This window comes from Halyomorpha halys, unplaced genomic scaffold (genome assembly GCF_000696795.3).
Source record: "Halyomorpha halys isolate HHAL.00 unplaced genomic scaffold, Hhal_1.1 Scaffold813.1, whole genome shotgun sequence".
Classification (NCBI taxonomy): Eukaryota; Metazoa; Arthropoda; class Insecta; order Hemiptera; family Pentatomidae; genus Halyomorpha; species Halyomorpha halys.
This window is the reverse complement of record NW_027113046.1, coordinates 372,722-390,883: the sequence shown is the minus strand read 5'-3', so window position 1 is coordinate 390,883 and position 18,162 is coordinate 372,722. Positions and strand designations below refer to the sequence as shown.

The 18,162-nt window shown below is 29.0% G+C and overlaps 1 protein-coding gene across 6 annotated transcripts in view; it reads right to left on the bottom strand.

Annotated features, from left to right (window-relative positions):
- Positions 1-6: 6 nt before the first annotated feature.
- The window catches only part of ATP7 (copper-transporting ATPase 1), a 42,253-nt gene continuing 24,097 nt past the window's right edge, over positions 7-18,162 (bottom strand). For 5 of the 6 annotated variants that reach the window (XM_014429643.3, XM_014429642.3, XM_014429645.3 and 2 more), the window contains 17 exons: positions 16,667-16,856; positions 16,360-16,593; positions 15,580-15,720; positions 13,273-13,381; positions 12,901-13,154; positions 11,512-11,709; positions 11,271-11,430; positions 10,075-10,237; positions 9,317-9,458; positions 8,788-8,908; positions 6,809-6,951; positions 5,059-5,262; positions 4,352-4,501; positions 3,989-4,059; positions 3,487-3,645; positions 2,981-3,072; positions 1,225-2,050 (listed from right to left, as the gene is read on the bottom strand). In XM_014429643.3, coding sequence (XP_014285129.1) covers positions 2,025-2,050; positions 2,981-3,072; positions 3,487-3,645; positions 3,989-4,059; positions 4,352-4,501; positions 5,059-5,262; positions 6,809-6,951; positions 8,788-8,908; positions 9,317-9,458; positions 10,075-10,237; positions 11,271-11,430; positions 11,512-11,709; positions 12,901-13,154; positions 13,273-13,381; positions 15,580-15,720; positions 16,360-16,593; positions 16,667-16,856 — 2,557 coding nt within the window. In that variant the 3' untranslated portion in view covers positions 1,225-2,024. Of the gene's footprint in view, positions 631-1,224; positions 2,051-2,980; positions 3,073-3,486; positions 3,646-3,988; positions 4,060-4,351; positions 4,502-5,058; positions 5,263-6,808; positions 6,952-8,787; positions 8,909-9,316; positions 9,459-10,074; positions 10,238-11,270; positions 11,431-11,511; positions 11,710-12,900; positions 13,155-13,272; positions 13,382-15,579; positions 15,721-16,359; positions 16,594-16,666; positions 16,857-18,162 lie in introns of those variants that run through there. The other variant, XR_010844329.1, reaches the window with a different exon arrangement.

The window sequence follows — 18,162 nt, the reverse complement described above, 5'->3', positions numbered from 1 at the left end:
TATATGTGTGTGTGTAGTAACTTACACATTTGTAGTAATGAGTTATTTATAGTAATTTCAGAACAAGAGCTGAAATATTTTCCAACAAAAATGTTTGGCCTGTAAGAATATAATCACTATGGAAGTACAAATGAAAATGTAAAAAGATAAATAAATCTGACTTTTTTTTTATCAACTGTGTTAAACATAAAATTTTTAAAAAAAATTTGTTGTCTCCTAAAAGCGAAACCAATTATTAAACACACTATCAAAACTTTTAAATGTTTTTAACCAATTTAATATCTTATGATAGACCATTGAATATGGCCAGAATAGTAACTTAAGAAACATATATTTAAAATATTGCAGATACAAAATAACTGATTTGCAGGAGTTTCTAAATGTGTTATATATTAATTAATAAATACATTTATATTAATACAACACTCAATTGTACGAAGTCTGGTTTATTCCCTGAATAATATTAGGTACCTTGGATTAAAGGAAGCACCTTTCAAACCACAGTGTTCATCTGGACAATGCCTTCTAATTATCTAATCAAGAGAAAATCAAGTATGCCAAGCTACGAGGTGAGTCAGCTGTGGCGTGTGAAGCATAAACAGAGCCGTCCACAAAGGTAACCTATTCTCTCTAATAAATTAAAAGCCCTATATATTTTATTTTTAAATGAAAATAATCTTCATTTTAGACAAAATAAATCCTAATATTAAAGGAATGCAAAAATGTAAACAGAAATATTACTTTTCTTTTTGACACTGCTTATCAAGATTAATTTCCAATCATGATCGGCTAATATAATCAATTCCATGCTGTAACATGTTAATTTTAATAATACCATTAAATTTATTCTATTTTCATTTGGATAAAGAGCTAAATAATGATTGGACAAAAATCTGCTGCACCACAACAAGCAAATACAAGTATTACTATGTTTTCATGGCTAATTATAGTCAAAAAGTTATGACAAGTCACAACAACAAACAAAAATATTTATTTTCTCCTTTAGTTAATAATCAAATTTGTTCATATTTTATATGTGTCTGTTGTTTCTTATAGCAGACAATAAGGTATAGATAATTATTTGAAATAAACAAAATTAAAGGTACCTGAGAGAAGCTTTCTAGTGAAATCTTACAAAATATTTTTAACTATGATCATTAAGATTTGTGGTGGGGGAGAGAGGGTGGGAGGAAGGAGAAAATCGTATACAATTAACAAGAAAAATAGGTTTTGTTGTTTCTATTATAGGTTAAGAAATTTATAATTATGCAGGGTGAAAATATAAATAAATAAATAAGCTGGATCTTTACCTTAAGTAATATGGAAGACAAATAAATATTTATTAAATACGTGGACAACTTAAGTGTTATTGACCTTTCAGCAAGACAATAAAGAATATATACAGTGAAGTAATAAGTACTCTCAACAAATAATAATAAAAAAAAAACACTTAGAGATTTTTAGGATCTAACAAACAGAAGAGGATCACAGTTGTTTCATAATGATATAAATATACATTAAAAAATAAAACAGCTTTCAATATATAACACATTATAAACAGAAAATTCAAATTTAAAACCTTTTGATAAACATTTGTTATACATTTTATATACAAATTCATACTAGTAACATAATTAATTAATAATTGAAATATGTCACCTCCTACAATTGTCAATGATAATAATAAAACAATTTTGTAACCTAACTCTAGAATTAAAATGAATTCATATTATGGGAAGAAGGGTATATTACATATACATTAAAAAAAAAAAAACCTCATACTGGTGAGATTCACCATTTTATGGTATTTTGATTGAATTTGTTTTCCATCTTTTTAAAGTTAGTTTGAACAAATACATTGAATATAAAAAATATGGAACATTTACTTTGGCAACAAATCTTCAGCTTACGATTAGCACAAATAAAAACGATTATATATAATCAGCATTATACTTACTGCATTATCAAGTTTTCATTTTCTTCATACTTTAATATACAAATTACAATGCAACTTCTCTCATTTCTCAGCTGATAGAGTTGTGAATTCCTTCTGCAATAAATAAACAAGTAAGTTTATATACATAGAATAATTTCTTCAATAAATTGACATTTTAATAATGGAATGAAAATATATTTAAAATGAGTAAAACTTCTTAAATAATAAAAAAATGTTCAATGAGCTTTATCAGCTATCTTTTAACTTCAATAATAATAATAATGACAAATCTTTTCGTCTAATTAATATTCTAAAATTTACTTTCGTTTCTAAGCAATCCGATTTAATTTTAATATACCAATAGATTCTGATGAGATAAGAATTCATTGTTTACAAAGGCCAATAGGATAATGACCACTCCAAAGTTTTTAACAGAAATTTTTAAATTTCCAATTTTAATTGTTTTCATAAATTTTAGTTGCAATAAGTTTACATACATTTTAGAAAGAAAACTTTAATTATAAAGAAATAATGCCAAAATAAATAGTGTCACAGATAATCTGGCCACTCCTTTGTATTCTAGAATGTCAAGAATGAAATTCAAGAGATTCCAATCAGAGGTAGTCTGAATTATTTTCAGGAGTACATTATATCTGATACTGGAGTATTCCTCTAGCGACTCTAACTCTACAATTTAAAATGTAATTCAGAAATTTTTTTACAGACTAATAATAAACAAAATTTTAATACAAATTAGTATCACGTATTTTTTGACCCTGAGGTTTTTTTAACAAAACGACTAAGTAAATTTTCTCAAAAAATAAAAATATGTTTGTTTCTTATAATTTAGATGATTCTATTTTGATAAATTCAGCTCCATGAATAACTATTGTACAGTGGTTTATTTTTCCCTCAAATCTAAAAATATTTCAAATTAAAGATAAAATAAGCAACATTAAAATTATAAAACAGAAATATATTTATGGTAAGAAAATAAATAAAAAAGTAAAACTATATGAGCAAATAAAAAATCAGAGATTATACCAGTTTTCATTGAGCCCACAACAATTTCTAGATCTTCTTCATCAGCAAAAAGCAATCGCCCTTCACCAACCTCTTTACTTTTATTGAAGAGTCTGTAAAAAAACATAATGAAAGTAAAAAGAATGTAAAAATTATAAACAATAATTTTGATGTGTATTACTAAACGAATGACTGACAGTAATAAAGCAATTTGAAACATCTAACATTTGTTGCCTAGGGTAGGTAAGGTTCTAACTAATAAAATTGTGTTTTCCATTAAAAATCACTCACAGCAAAGCTTCCAAATAAATTTCAGTACAATCATAATAAAATTAAGGAACTAGTAGTAATAGATCTATCTAGGGACAACTTTTAATTGGAAATTATACCTTTGAAGCTCAATTTCTGGAGATCCTGGTCATATCAGTTAGAAATTGTCAAACCAAGATCACAGAATGATCAGAAATTCAAAACATTACAACATAAATGAATAAAATAAATAATTGAAAACATTTTAAATGACAAACCTGCTTAAGCTTAAATTGCTTGCTGTACTTGGCACACGAGAGGGTATTTTAATATCATCAATACCTCTATGGAGGGAAATATTTTCCATTTCCTGCTGAGCCGCTATCACTTGCCTGTATTCAGGAGTCATAAGTTGATCAATTGTTGGTTTACGGTAGCTGTGAAAAAAAAAAAATAAATACAACTTAACATTAAAAATCAAAGCAAAAAATTAAATACATACATCACTTAAATACACACATTACATCAATGTTAAAATAAAACTATGGCCAAAACACTAACAACTTTCTTTATTAAGCATAGACTTTATTTGTTAAGAAAGAATTAGATTTTTAAATCAGAGCATTTAAAGAAAAAGATATTAAAACTACTAATAACTAACTATAAATATTGTTATTGTTTCAGCATGATTATTCAGAATAATCACTTTGTATAAATTTTATTTAAAAATAACTCAGTAACTTTCAGTTATAACAGTAATGAGGAGGGAATAGTGCTTACAGTTTAAGCAGCAACGAAGAACAGACCACTGATACTGAACTTAACGCCATAGCAGCAGAAGACATCCATGGCTATAACAAAGGTTAACAAGAATATTTATATAAATAAATGATAAAAAAAAAAAAATAAATCAAAATAAATTTTTAAGTGAGTGAACTATCTAAATATAAAAATTGATTAAATCATCTCATCGCTACAGATAATAATGCATAGTTCATGTTATATGCAATATTTAGCTTCGTCTTTTCATAAAAAATTGGTCCAAATATATTAAATATCCATAAATATGTATTGCCTAATGTTTTAAATGTTAACTAAAATGAAAAATATTTTATAAAGAGAGAAAGAAGAACAAGAACTTACCACAAGAGTTAAACCAAAATGACTAAAGGCACCAGCAGCCATAGGGATACCAATCAAGTTGTAAACACTAGCAAAAAGGAAATTGGCACGAATACGTTTCACAGTTTTCCGAGACAAGTCTAAGCAGGCAATAACATCCAACAGATCATTCTGAAAATAAAAATTAAATAAATCTTTATTTTAGAAATACTTGAAAAATTTTATATTAAACAGATAATTAAAAAAAAATTAATTGAGGCGGTCATAGAACTGGCTGACAGAAGTGAAACTTCTAGAAATGAAGTAATGTATGAAAATTTTATTAATAATGATAATGTGTTCTTATGGCCTAAGGAAGAAAATATATTAGTTCCAAAATAATAATAATTGGAATAGAACAACCATTTCTTAAGTCAATTCTAACAGCCAAATTTTCATAAATAGGAAAAAATAAGATAACAGGAGCTCACTCAATCAGACAGGCGCTGCTGGGATTGCTACTATAAACTCTTACCCTCCAATTACAATATATAATTTTTCTGCTAGAATTTACTAGCTTTGACCCATCCCTACCACTTAATCCTGGATTTTTTTTCCTGAGAAGTAGAACATTGGTAAAGAAATTTCACTTCAATAAAAAAAAGATTGCGATACATCATATATTTTAGATGATTAACAACTAACATTATGTTTTACTTATAATTCATGATAAATAATAATGAACTTACCCTCATTAAGACAACATCAGCTGCAGCCACAGCGACATCGGTTCCTGAGGAAATGGCAATTCCTACATCTGCCTGAGCAAGGGCAGGAGAATCATTGACTCCATCCCCTACCATCGCCACACTCAATCCTTTATTCTGCAATTGCTGAATTTTCGCTACCTTATGTGAAGGGAGCACTTCGGCAAAAACTTGACGAATTCCGACCTTAAAAAGAATAATTAAAAAATAAATAGCTGTAAGCCAAATGAACAAATGGAATCTTAATGTAAACAAACATATGGATATGTATTTTTAATAAATTTATCATAACTACATATTGAAGGTGAGCTGCCAGTATCTCCTCTCTGCAAATTAGGTAACTTCATAAAGATAAGCAAGTGGAATCATTCAACTACTTGGGGGGGTGTAGTCACTAAAGAAAGGATCAAGTGAATCCGTTATCTCCTTCACTTAAAACCTGTCAACTCTTAGTTTCTTCTCTTGTTTCCCCCACTTTGACTAGGGCTGCCTGGTATATGGTGGACTCTCAGGTAATCTTGAATCTAAACTTAAAAGTCTTATGAACTGTTCAGTACGATTTATTTTTGGGATCACCACAGATAGGCACATAACCCAGTATTATGCTGAGCTAAAGTGACTCTATCCATCCTTCCGATGTCAGTATTTCATAGCTTCCTTTCTATTCCAAGTAATTAGTACTCAACAGCCCTCCTTTATCCTATAAAACCTGCAATTCACATTCTCAGTCCAATCCCACACTACCAGGTCCCATTTATGTGCCATCTACCCTCCACCTCACCGAACTGTTGCATTTGTTAAATCATTTTTTACCCGAGCTGCATATCATTAGAATTCCATTCCCTCTAACACATGTCATGTACCAACCCTTCCCTTATTTAAAACCCTCCTATTTAACTATTTTTTACTTCACAAATCTAATCCAATATTATAATAGTACAGATAATTTTTAACAACCTTTTTGTTATGTTTTTCATGTATTTAGTCAGATAGTTTTTTAATTTAGTTTTTTTTTCCTGTCCCTATAATTATTTATATACAATTTTAATATAAGTTATAATTAAGTGTGGTCAAACTGTTTTTGGCTTATATATGTTATTATAAAATTAAAATTACCTTATAAGTGTTCTAAAGGAACCTAGTCTCAGAATAATACACCATTTTTCATTTCATTTTGGAAGATGTTAGAAGTACTATATCCTGTATGGAAGAACAAGATTTTCAAGGATATAAAAGGCTTTTGAACACCGATATAGTCAGTCCTGCTGTATGAAAGTTAAGCCGGGAAAGTGACAAACTAGCACCCAACTGGTTGCAAAGAATCTTGGGAATCTGGCAGTCCAAAAATATCTCAAACGAAGAGGTCCAGAGCATATTCACCTCAAAATAAGGAAGAAATGGAAGTGGCACATTGAGATAATTTCAGATAGGAAACTATTGGCAACTTTACTGTGAAAGATATATATATATATATATTTTTTTTTTTTTTTATTATACAAAGATAATTATTGCAAATGACTGAAATTATTCAAGATGAAACTTTAATCGAAAACCAAATTACTAAATATTCTATAAATAACTGAAGTTTTCATGAAAATAACTCGAGTAGATTCTAACACTGCCAATATATATATTTTTTAAAGTTTATCATTATATATAATCATTTATGATTTCTTTAAATAAATACACCTATATATTTCTAAATATACAATATTAGTTTAAATATTGTTACTTGTTTAGCTATAGCAGAGGCCGTTTTCCTATTGTCACCAGTAAGGAGTATTACATCGAGGTTCCTCCTCTTGAGGGTGAACATGGCGAGGTGAGCTTCAGGTTTCACCTTATCAGCTACGCTCCACATGCTGGTCAGGATTCCTATAGTTATATCCGACATTCAATTTAACAGAAATTAAAATCAACAAACTTACTTTTAGTTAATAGTTAAGCACTGTCAGAATTATAAAATAAGGCACATGGGTAAGATTATTAATCATGTGTAAGTTGTATTTTGACTACATTTACTATTACAATATTTATATTTGGCCTGAACATCTTAATCAAATCCTAACATACTATTTTAGGTAATCCTTACACAAACTTACCTATCGAGTATAAGTAGACAAATTTAAAAAAAAAGTCATTATGTATTCTATCAATGGGTAGATTCTCCACATGTTTGTATCATGTCACTATCTCACCTACAGCAAATTTACTTGTATATACTTCTATACAGTTGTAAATAATAATAAAAAAAAAATATTTAATAAAAAATTAGATATTTTTTATAAAATTATTAAAAAATATTGTTAATTTAATGTTTAATTTTTTTTACAGTGCTAATTGATTCAAAAGTGATATTTTTTAAATAATGTATTTATTAGATAAATTAAAGGGTTGTTTCACAAAATCTCAATTAGATAACTACCTGTATTAACTTCTTGAAATAAAACAATTTCTGAAATAACATTTAGAATTCATGAATATTGGAGATTAATTATAATATTATAGTAGGAGATAAGTACATTATACATAAATAGTTTACATCCATACTGTCATGATGACAACTATCATGCAGTTTAAACCATGGCAGTGAAATGTAAATTTGTTATAGCCCCACAGCCACTACATACACTCCAATTATCATGCCGTACTCAGTGCAACAATATTCCAAAGACAGTAGATTCAATGCAAATCTTGACAATATGAAGGTTACACCATAATAGTGCCTACAATAGCTTTCACTATCACCATGCAACCCCACTTATCTTCATTATTTGTGAATTCTAAGTATTATACCAGAAATTGCTTTACTTCAAAGAATAATCATTTCAAGATATAAATACCATTGAAATTATTTCATCAAATAATAATCATTAGATGAAAAACCCTTTAATTTATTTATTACTTAAAAAGTGGCCAGGTCTAGATGATAAAAATGTCATGTAGGTAAAGATCATTCAATGAAAACACTCAATAACAAACTCTAATTAGCAAATTACTTCAGGAAATACTTATTCCAGTAAGTATTTTTGTAACCTTTTGTAAACATTATAGTGTGTTAGCAAGTAAATCAAGTGTCACCAGTTCATAGATTAATGGTGGATGGTATGTATGAAGTATTTTTTAATTTTTTATTTTTAGCATATCTGTAACCTTAACTCCATACTGGAATAGATAATTACAAATATTGAGTTTTTCAGTTAGTGGTAATTTTGATTATTTAATAAAAGATACGATAATATTTTGAGTCATAACTTAAGTGTTTCTCTTATTAATTTGATGTCAGGACTTCAAATCAGTTGTTAATTCAAGATATTTAACAGTCTCAGTCAGAGCCAAACTCTGTTGATGAAGGAAAACAGGACATAGTCCACGATGTAATCAATGCCGGAAATGGGCAGGTAGGAGTAAAACTAGGAAAAAAAAACAGTGAAGTTATGTAATTTGCACTGGCTTACCGATGTTAAATGCAGTTTTCCATTTAACACACTATTCTTGTAAGAGAGCAAAGTGGTTTTGCAAATAAAATTAATATCTGAGGAATTAATAAAATGGAATAGTAAGTAAAAAACCCAAATTTTACATTGGGAACTGAGATGTTTCAAAGGGTGTCTACTAAATTGTTTAACTTATTAAATTATCACATTGAAGTAAAATCCTATACTAAACATCTTGCTAGCAAGAAAACAAAAAAATAAAAAGGAAAAATACCATTCACTGCACACAGGATTGCAGTATGACCTAATTCTTCCTCGGAAGACATTAAGAAATCAGCTACAGAAGGAATAGTAATACCATTTCTTGTCATCCATTCTCTGTTTCCAATCAATACCTAAAAATATAAAAAAGATACTTAGATATAGCTTAATATTAGGCCGATTTATGAATATTTTAAGTGCATAAGCAACTAGTAAAAACACGTAAAAGTAATTAATGAGGAGTTATTAGTTGACCGTAGATTGTTATGATGAGGAGAAGAGGTCGGGGGTGCAGAAAATAAACAAAAACTTATCTATTTGTGCTGACGTTTTGACCTGAATTTCAGACCTTCATCAGGAATGCTCCAGCAGGACAATTAAAGAATCTAAAGTAGAAACTCTCCTTAGCACCTCTGATGAAGGTCTTAAATCAAGGTAAAATCATTGGCACAAATAAATAAGTTTTTGTTAACTTTCTGACCGCAACCCCCCTGACTATCTCCTCATCGTAAAAGTAATTAATAGGAATCTGGGATGGTTACCTCAAATTCAGAAGACTCAACAGAGTCGTTTTGATCAATATTGAGAAGTTTTCCATATTGTTGTGACTGAGATGCAGTTGATGGACTGTTGACATATTCTACAACTACTCCATTTAATTCAAATGTTGCGCTTTCGTGAGGTCTAAAAAATAAATAAATAACAAAAAAAAAATATAGTAAATCTATGGGAACCTCAATTTGAAAATAATTTTTTCCTTCAATTAAAGAATTTCTCAAAAATTGTTGGGCAAAGATATTGGACAATTTATGTATTTCAGGTTGAATACTTATTGATATATTTAAAAAAAATAGCAATGTTTCACATTTTTTGTTATGTGTAGGGTACATGTACATGTATACATATGTGTAGTGTACAAGTATATATATACATACATGTATTTTTGAACACTCGTTCCAACAGAAAATATGTTGGATTGACATATTGCAATATAAAAAATATAATAAGATAAAAATAGATAATGGATTCTGTTGTAAAATTAAACCCACCCCAAGGGGGGAGGGGATTAAATGACAGTTAAGGTAAGAATTATGTGTTAAAATAACAACATAAATCATGACTTTCAATTATTATACTGACTGATTGTATTACTTTAATGCCTAGAAGAGGAAATCAAATCAATATATTCATTTCATCGATAGAATTTTTGAAAACAATCACTAAACTACAACCTAAACTGAAATCTGTTTCAAAATAAACATTAATGCCAATATAATTAAAATAAAATCATAATACTTACATGTCATGGAAGTCCCTAATTTTTTTGCTCATCGAAGCAGTCGAAACCATTGGGTTAAGATGGGACACAGAGCATTTCAAACCACAACCTGGTATGGCTTGAAAATTATCACATTTACCAGTGATTTCTCCATTTATTGTGTTCTTCACAAATTTGACAATTGCTAAGCAACAAAAAAAAAAAGCAGAATAATAATAAAAAATAAAATTAGTTTCTTAAATAATGCAGTAATGCTTTAAATTTTTTTTTGTTTACATCTTATTTATTCTAGCTCTCATTACACCAGTAATGCTTTTTCTTTTAATATTTGAAGTATGACTATAAAATTACTTCATTAATTGATAATTAACTAAGCTTTTTTCCAAACCCGGTTTTGATTACCTCATATCGTAACAAAAAATAATATTATACAAGAGAAAAAAAGGTTAAGGGTTCTTAAAATGAGTTCATAGTGTGTTTGAATTACAATTGATGTTTGGTCGACAAAAAAAGTAAACAGTAACAAAGGCCTTTGTACATGTATTAACATTTCTTTTCGTGCACTACAGTAGGATTTTTTTACCGTAAAATAGATTTTTAGTATTTTAAATATTGTTTGTTTTAGAAAAATGTAGCCTGTCCAAAATTCTATTGAAAGAGTAAACACAAAATAATAACACCAGTTTACATTTTCACACATGCGGCAACATGTTACTGACTTCAACTTAAAAAATCTTTTTCTTTCATTCAGATATTTGTATATTGTTTGCTTCAGAGTTGGTTTACCAAAGCAAGAAAGGAATATATATACATACTTACAAACAAAACCAAAACCAAAAATATTGTGTATCTATTAGCATAAAGATAAAATTTAAAAAAATTAATTGAATATTTTTACATAAAAAAAGGATTTTTTGGAAGGTAGATAAGGGGTCAGTTACAAGGCCTTCCGGATACTGCTAGTAACAATAGTTAAAGAAAATTTATAGCATAAAGAATAGTAATTCTTTATAATATAAATTTTCATAAGCTATACAAAACTAAAGTCAATAGTCAACACCTCAAAACCAGAAAAAAAGATTAAATTATATAGTTTAAGAGAGTAACTTATTCATGAGCTGATATTCTAAAACTTATAAATAAACAAACAGTGAACTGTAACAACAGTTATGAATATTCCAACACAACTTTGATTTATATTTATAACCATCATGTACCTGAAGCTATTGGGTGTTCGCTGTTAGATTCTGCAGTTCCAATAATAGATATCAACTGTTCCAAAGGGAATTCAAATCGAGACACAAAAAGACTAATTTTATTTACCATGGGAGTTCCATATGTTACGGTTCCTGTCTTGTCTAAAACTACACATTTAACCTAAAATATAAATTATGTTAAATATATCATTGAGAGACAACATTTAATTTGAAAATAAATAAATTATTTTGAGAATTATACCTTGTGAGCATTTTCTAAAGTTTCAGCTCCTTTAATGAGAATTCCATTGAGAGCACCGACACCAGTACCGACCATTACAGCGGTTGGGGTCGCCAAGCCCAAGGCACATGGGCAAGCGATTGCCAGTACACTAAGTGCACAACGGAACGCAAACTGCCATATTAGCTCATACTCATCATAATTTTGTTTATCTTGTTCCTGGAATTTAAAAATATATGAAATGAATTTGTTTCATCTAATAATGCCTGTAAAGGGAGAATTTTCTGCAAATGTTGGCTGTACTAAAATAGCACATCAGAACTATAAAAAAGTAATTTAAAAAAAGTGCAACCCAATCAAGACAATCAGAGAAATAAAAAACTGATAAGTTATTGGATTATCAAATATTCCAGATTACATAGTGTCCTATTAAAACAATGTGAATAAGGAATTAAAGTCCAAAACAATAATAAATTTGTAACTAATTATTTATTAAGAAAACATAATAACCATTATATGTAATCAACAAGGAGCGGGGAAACTCAGTGAGAAAGGTGCTGTGCTACTAGCTTCCAGGACTGGGTTTGAACATGGCTATGGTAGATGATTATTTATTCAGTTGAACCTCCTCCCTCACTATTGGGTCTTACAGCACATCACAGGGCTTGGGGTTCTCTAAGCTAGACATAAACATTAACAGGATCCCTTATGCCAAAGTTGTTGGTGTCCGGAGACTAACATGTATGTCATACTTGCCTGTACTGCCTGCCTATGAGGTACTGAGAACAAAGCTGACGAGAGAGGCAGTGCTCTACATTCTGACGGAGAGCAATCTCCCTCAGCTGATGACCAAGGAGAACTAGCTGTACTACAAGGTCTTTTTGTATGGATAGAAGGAAGCTGTTGGTAGAAGGGTAATAGATAAATAAATTATATTACTGTAGCATTGACTAAATACTGTGAGTTCAGGAGCCCTCCTTGGGCTCACCCAGCCTCTATAAGGAGGGTATCCTTAATTGGGGAAAAACCTGGGGGTTGATTGAACAAATCACCTCTTTGTACAACTGTTGTTCAAGAAACAGTGCTTCCTTACAAAGTACCCATGGCACTTCTTTGATTGTAGTGGTACAGGCTCTAATTTTTTTTTTTTAAAGGTAACTAACACGATGTTGTTTCACCATAATGGTATGAAAATGGAAAATGTTGTAAGTGAAAACAATCCCCTCCCTTCCGTTTTCCCAGCTACGACTGGTAAAAATGTTCATACTTAGACGTCACACACTTATTGAATATTGGACTCTCAAGATTGTACTGTAATTTTAATTCATCTGCAACTAAGTACTTTTCAAAAATTATATGTTTAAAAAAAAAAGTATTTATAATAATTAAATGTAAAAAATATCTACTTACGGTAAATGGAAGATAGCTTATGTCACAATAACCAATAGTCACCCAAATGACAATTGTTAAAGATGAAATGAATATAACAACTGGCACAAAAAAACCAGCAATTTTATCAGCAAGTTGCTGAATGGGTGCTTTACTAGTTTGTGCTTCTTCAACGAGTTTTACTATTTGGGCCAAGGTCGTAGCTTCGCCGGTATGGGTTGCGGTCATTAAAATTAATCCATTTTGATTTATTGAACCACCAATTAAGAAGCTACCTAGAAAATAAAAATGAGAGTCAAAATGTAATGTATATCAAATAAATAATATTACCCAAAATTAGACTCAGAAATATTTGTTTTTGTACTCTCAAACATTTACAGGTTCTTTTTTTACCTTCTTTCTTTTGTACAGGCATTGATTCTCCCGTAATAAGAGATTCATCACAGGTAGAGTTACCATAAATAACTTTTCCATCCACAGGTACTTTTGACCCCGGCAAAACCTATCAAACAGTCAAATTTAAATTGAATATATGACAGAAAAGAAAAACAAAACAATTGAAAATATAAAAATTATCCATTAATAAACTAACAATAACAATTACTAATTAGTTTAATAATAAAGTATTAAGATTCCTCGAGATAGGCTGCTAATTAGCAATACATTATTTATAATCAGCATTACTTAGTTGTTATTGAGGTTGAAAAATAACAAGACATCATTCTTTCAGAGATCGAAATAAATAATAGAGTTCAAACCTTGAGATGTAAGTTCTAAAATGCTGGTTAGTCATCTGTGGAGAAGATGGTCGGGGGGTGTGGTCAGCAAATAAACACAAAAAATTTAATTGTGCCAATGTTTTGACCTAAATTTCAGATCTTCATCAGGGAGTAAAGACGGAGATTCTGGCTAAACTCAGTAAAAAAAAATTTTAACTTAGTAAAAACAGTTTAGCCAGAATCTCCGTCTTTACTCCCTGATGAAGACCTGAAATTCAGGTCGAAACGTCAGCACGAATAAATAATTTTCTGTTTAATTACTAACCGAACCCCATAACTCCCCTTCCATCTTCTTTGAAAACATCTCATTCTGATTAGTTATTAATTGATTTTTAACTGTGACAACTAACTTAGCGCTGATAATTTAGGCGAATTAATAAATAATTTTCATCACTAACCTTTACGAATAACTTAGCAATAAGCTAGATTAACAAAACTATTTTCAAATAGAAATATCATAATAACCATGTATTGGCCATAATTTAACAATAAATTTATTTTCATTTTCATTATAAACTAAACTAAATAGTCTTTCAATAAAGTTATATAGATACGGTAGTGATGAAAAAATGTTCAAGTATTACCTACATACTAGAATATTTTCCTTCTCAATAACACATAGTATATTAATAATCCAGAGTAATAGTAATTTAACACTAATATGAGAAAGCATAACATTTTGATTGATTATTGATACTTGTATGTGGTATGAAATGACGAATTGGGATTTTTGATGGAGGGAGTTTCAGGAAGTTTCAGCTGGATTGTTGAGGTTGGTGAAGACAGTTAAGGAAGCAGTCTATCAACTTTGTTTAATGAATGTTATCTATCTTGTAGAGTTGAACATTTAATTTATCAAGTTCTGTGATTCTATTAAAAATATGAGTTACAACATCAATATTACATACCAGAGCTGATCAAATTGATAAAGACGACTGTGGATCAAGAATGTTCTGAGGAAAAACTAAACATGGGCTCACTTCTGGTCCAAGAGGAGAAAAAGAGTCAAAATTGATGACTCTGCCAACCATGGTAGGGGGAAATAAAAAATGATGGATGTTTCAGAAGTTACATAAAACTCATTTTCAAGTTCTTTAACGTAAAGAAAAAATTGTGTGTTATTTTCTGTTAGAAAAAGATTCAATTTTTACTTAGACTATATAAGCGATACAATTTATGCTATTAAAAAGTAAATATTGAAGACTAAGTTGCATGCTCCCTGAAGAATATTTTATTCGAGAAAAATCCAACATTTTCATTCATTTTTTTTCAGAGCTCCAGAAACTATCAACACTAAAAAACTTCATAGAACATTATTTGAAGTAGAGTAAATCTGCTAAAATACGAGTTCCACTAGAGCTCTTCACATTTAATAATTCTCAAGTTTTTAAAAAACCATTTCCTTCAAAATAACAAAAAATCAATATTGTGTGAATTAATTTTGATAAACATCATGGAAACTGCTGCTCCAATGATGATAAAGGTTATCAAGTAAGGTTTTTATAATAAAATACTAATTACTACTGATAATTAGAACTTTAATTACTCTCAAACTTAAAACAATTCAATTTTAATTACAGTTAATTCCAGGAGGATCCCTTTTTTATGACATGTTGAGTAACCCACTCTAAAGTTGCCGACTTTGAATGATAAAGCTGAATTAATATTTTTTGTTGTATAATTCTCATGAAAAAGAAACTATACTTTAATATTACAATACAATACATAAACACATTATATGCTGTAAACTATCTCACTAATTTATAATAATAAAACTAATACTAGCAATATAATAACATAAGCAAAACATAATAAAATTCAGTAATCAAAGGATAAACAATAAAAAACAGAAAAAATATTCTAAATTTAACAAATTAAAACTAAGCAGAATTAAAAAAATGACTCGATATCTGTATCTTACCTTTAGCACATCTCCACGCTGTACTAAATCAATAGGGATAGTTTTTTCTTGAAGAATTTCCAGATTTGGACCTACTTTGGCCAATAATGCTTCAGTAGCCTTCAAAGATAATAATTTTGAAAGGGCTTCAGATGTTTTACCCTGTAAATAGAATGATAAATTAGAAAGACAAAAAATAAATATATATGTAGCTTTCTTTAGTTTGTCTATTCATGCAGTTTTTGGTTTCCATCTCTTGAAGGCATGTATTGTTCCATAGAAACACCCTGATGGACTGTTTCAAGCTACAATTTTTATACTCAATAAGGCGATAACATTTTTCAGACAATAGGAAATAATTCGAGTGAAATTTTATCTCTTCAAATTTAAGGAACAAATTATTTGCCTCCTAGAATTCAGTGTAAAATCAGATTTGATAGGAACATTGCTTCTTTTAACTGAATTTTCATGCCGAACCTCAGTGAATAAATGGCATGAAAGATTAGAAACACAGGTTACAATATATCTCTTAAGACATCTCCCACTCGGAGTTAGTAATTCTATTCTCATAAGTTTGTTCATGGTAGTGTAATGCAGACCTTCAAAATTAGAATTGATGAGAGTTAATTTAGTCTGAGAATCAAGCTCATATCTAAACGGTTCACAGTAGTCAGAGATGCAACTAATAAGACTACACAGAGATAGTTAATTCACAATGATACTTAATACAAATCAAATATCCTTAAACTTAATAAATTTTTATGGATAAACAAAAAATAGTTTTCAAAATTTAATAATTACCTTTGTGACACTCTCTAACCAACGCCCAAGAGATATGAAAACGAAAAGCATCGGAGGCGTATCAAAAAAAGTCTGAGGACTATATCGATGTTGGTAAGCCATAGCTACTGCAAGGACAATTACTGAGTACACCCAAGATACAGTAGTTGCCATGGAAACTAGCACATCCATATTAGTTGTTCTATGCTTCAGTGCCTTTAATGCTCCAGCGTGGAGGTGCCATCCACCAAAAAACTAAAATAATTACACAAAATACAGCATAAAAAGAAAAAGCATTTGGAAGGGAAACTGAATAAGACTTGCTAACCTGAACAGGTGTCGACAGAATGAACATTATAAAGTTTTCCAAAGATAAACCAGGACACAGATATATCATATTGCTATGAGCTTCATGATCAAGAGACATAACCGCCATGAAATATAACATGGCAATCATGCAAGGCCCACCAAATATTAAGGATATAATAAATGATCTTCTCCATCTGTTTATATCATCTCTAAAAGAAAACATTAATAATTTATTTACAATAATTCAAGGGTATTCAAACAATAAAGTAACAATATCTTTAAAAAAAAATTTTTGCTTTAGCCATGATATAATTTTTTATACTAATTAAAAATACATGCCAATGCATCATTCTAGAGGCATTTCATCTCAATCATCGTTTTGTAGGATACTTATGTAATTATTTCTGACTTCCAAAATTTTATTAAGACCTCTTTATAATAATGCTTGGATTTTGGTGAAAAAACATTTTCGGACATAGTTTAGCAACAAAAATTCTGAGGGAATATTTTTAAAAAATACAAAGAATGACCATTATTATATTCATAGTGTTTAAAAGCTTTTTATTTTGAATCTGACTTCAAAGTCTAAAAACAATTGTCATACTACACAATTAAAAAAAAAAAAGTAAAAATATCTCAATGCCATAAAAAAATCTTAATATCATAAAAATGAAAAAGAGTTAATCTACAAAAAAATAAAACCGTAAAATTTTTCTCAAATTATAGAATGAGCAAACCTACTACAATTTGCCAATGTATAAAAATATATATTTTTTTAAGCTCATATTTTCTAAATGGAAAATGGTATTAATCAACATGTATTAATTTAAAAAAAAAATAGGAAGTTACAAGTTAACTATAGGTTAAAGTCCTTAAAATGATAATTGATTTTGAGACCAAATATTGGATCCTCATTTGTCTCTCTTGTTAATCTAATTTACATATATTAACATAAATTCTTTATTCGATTATTTACCAACTCCTAATTTATAAACTACATAAATCCAGAAGAAACATAGCATGTGCGCTGTTATGAATTACACATTATCTAGAAAACGATTACAGAAAGTTATTTTTGCCTCTCTAATTTTCCAAAATCCGAACTCCACATCAATAATTTTAATCCAGTACCCATAGGTCATGTGTTTTCAGTCACTAGACCAACATTATTTTCTTATTTTTCCATACTGCGGTATCACAGCACCACATTTATTTATTTATTTACTCACTCTCACAAATTACACTAATTTAAGAAATAAATACTAAGTATTACAGCAATTGTAATAAAATAATATTATCTATTCTATTTATCTGTAAGTAAAATAAACAGGCTTAAACTAAAGTATAGATACAAATAAAATTGTATGCATCATAAGAAGGAATGAAGGAAAATAATTAAATTTAACTAAATAAATAATATTTATAAAAAGTATTATATCAAATATAAAATCTCCTCAACAGCAAGCACTTTAAGTCCTATTTTCAGTAATAAAATAAAATTTGTAATAACATTTT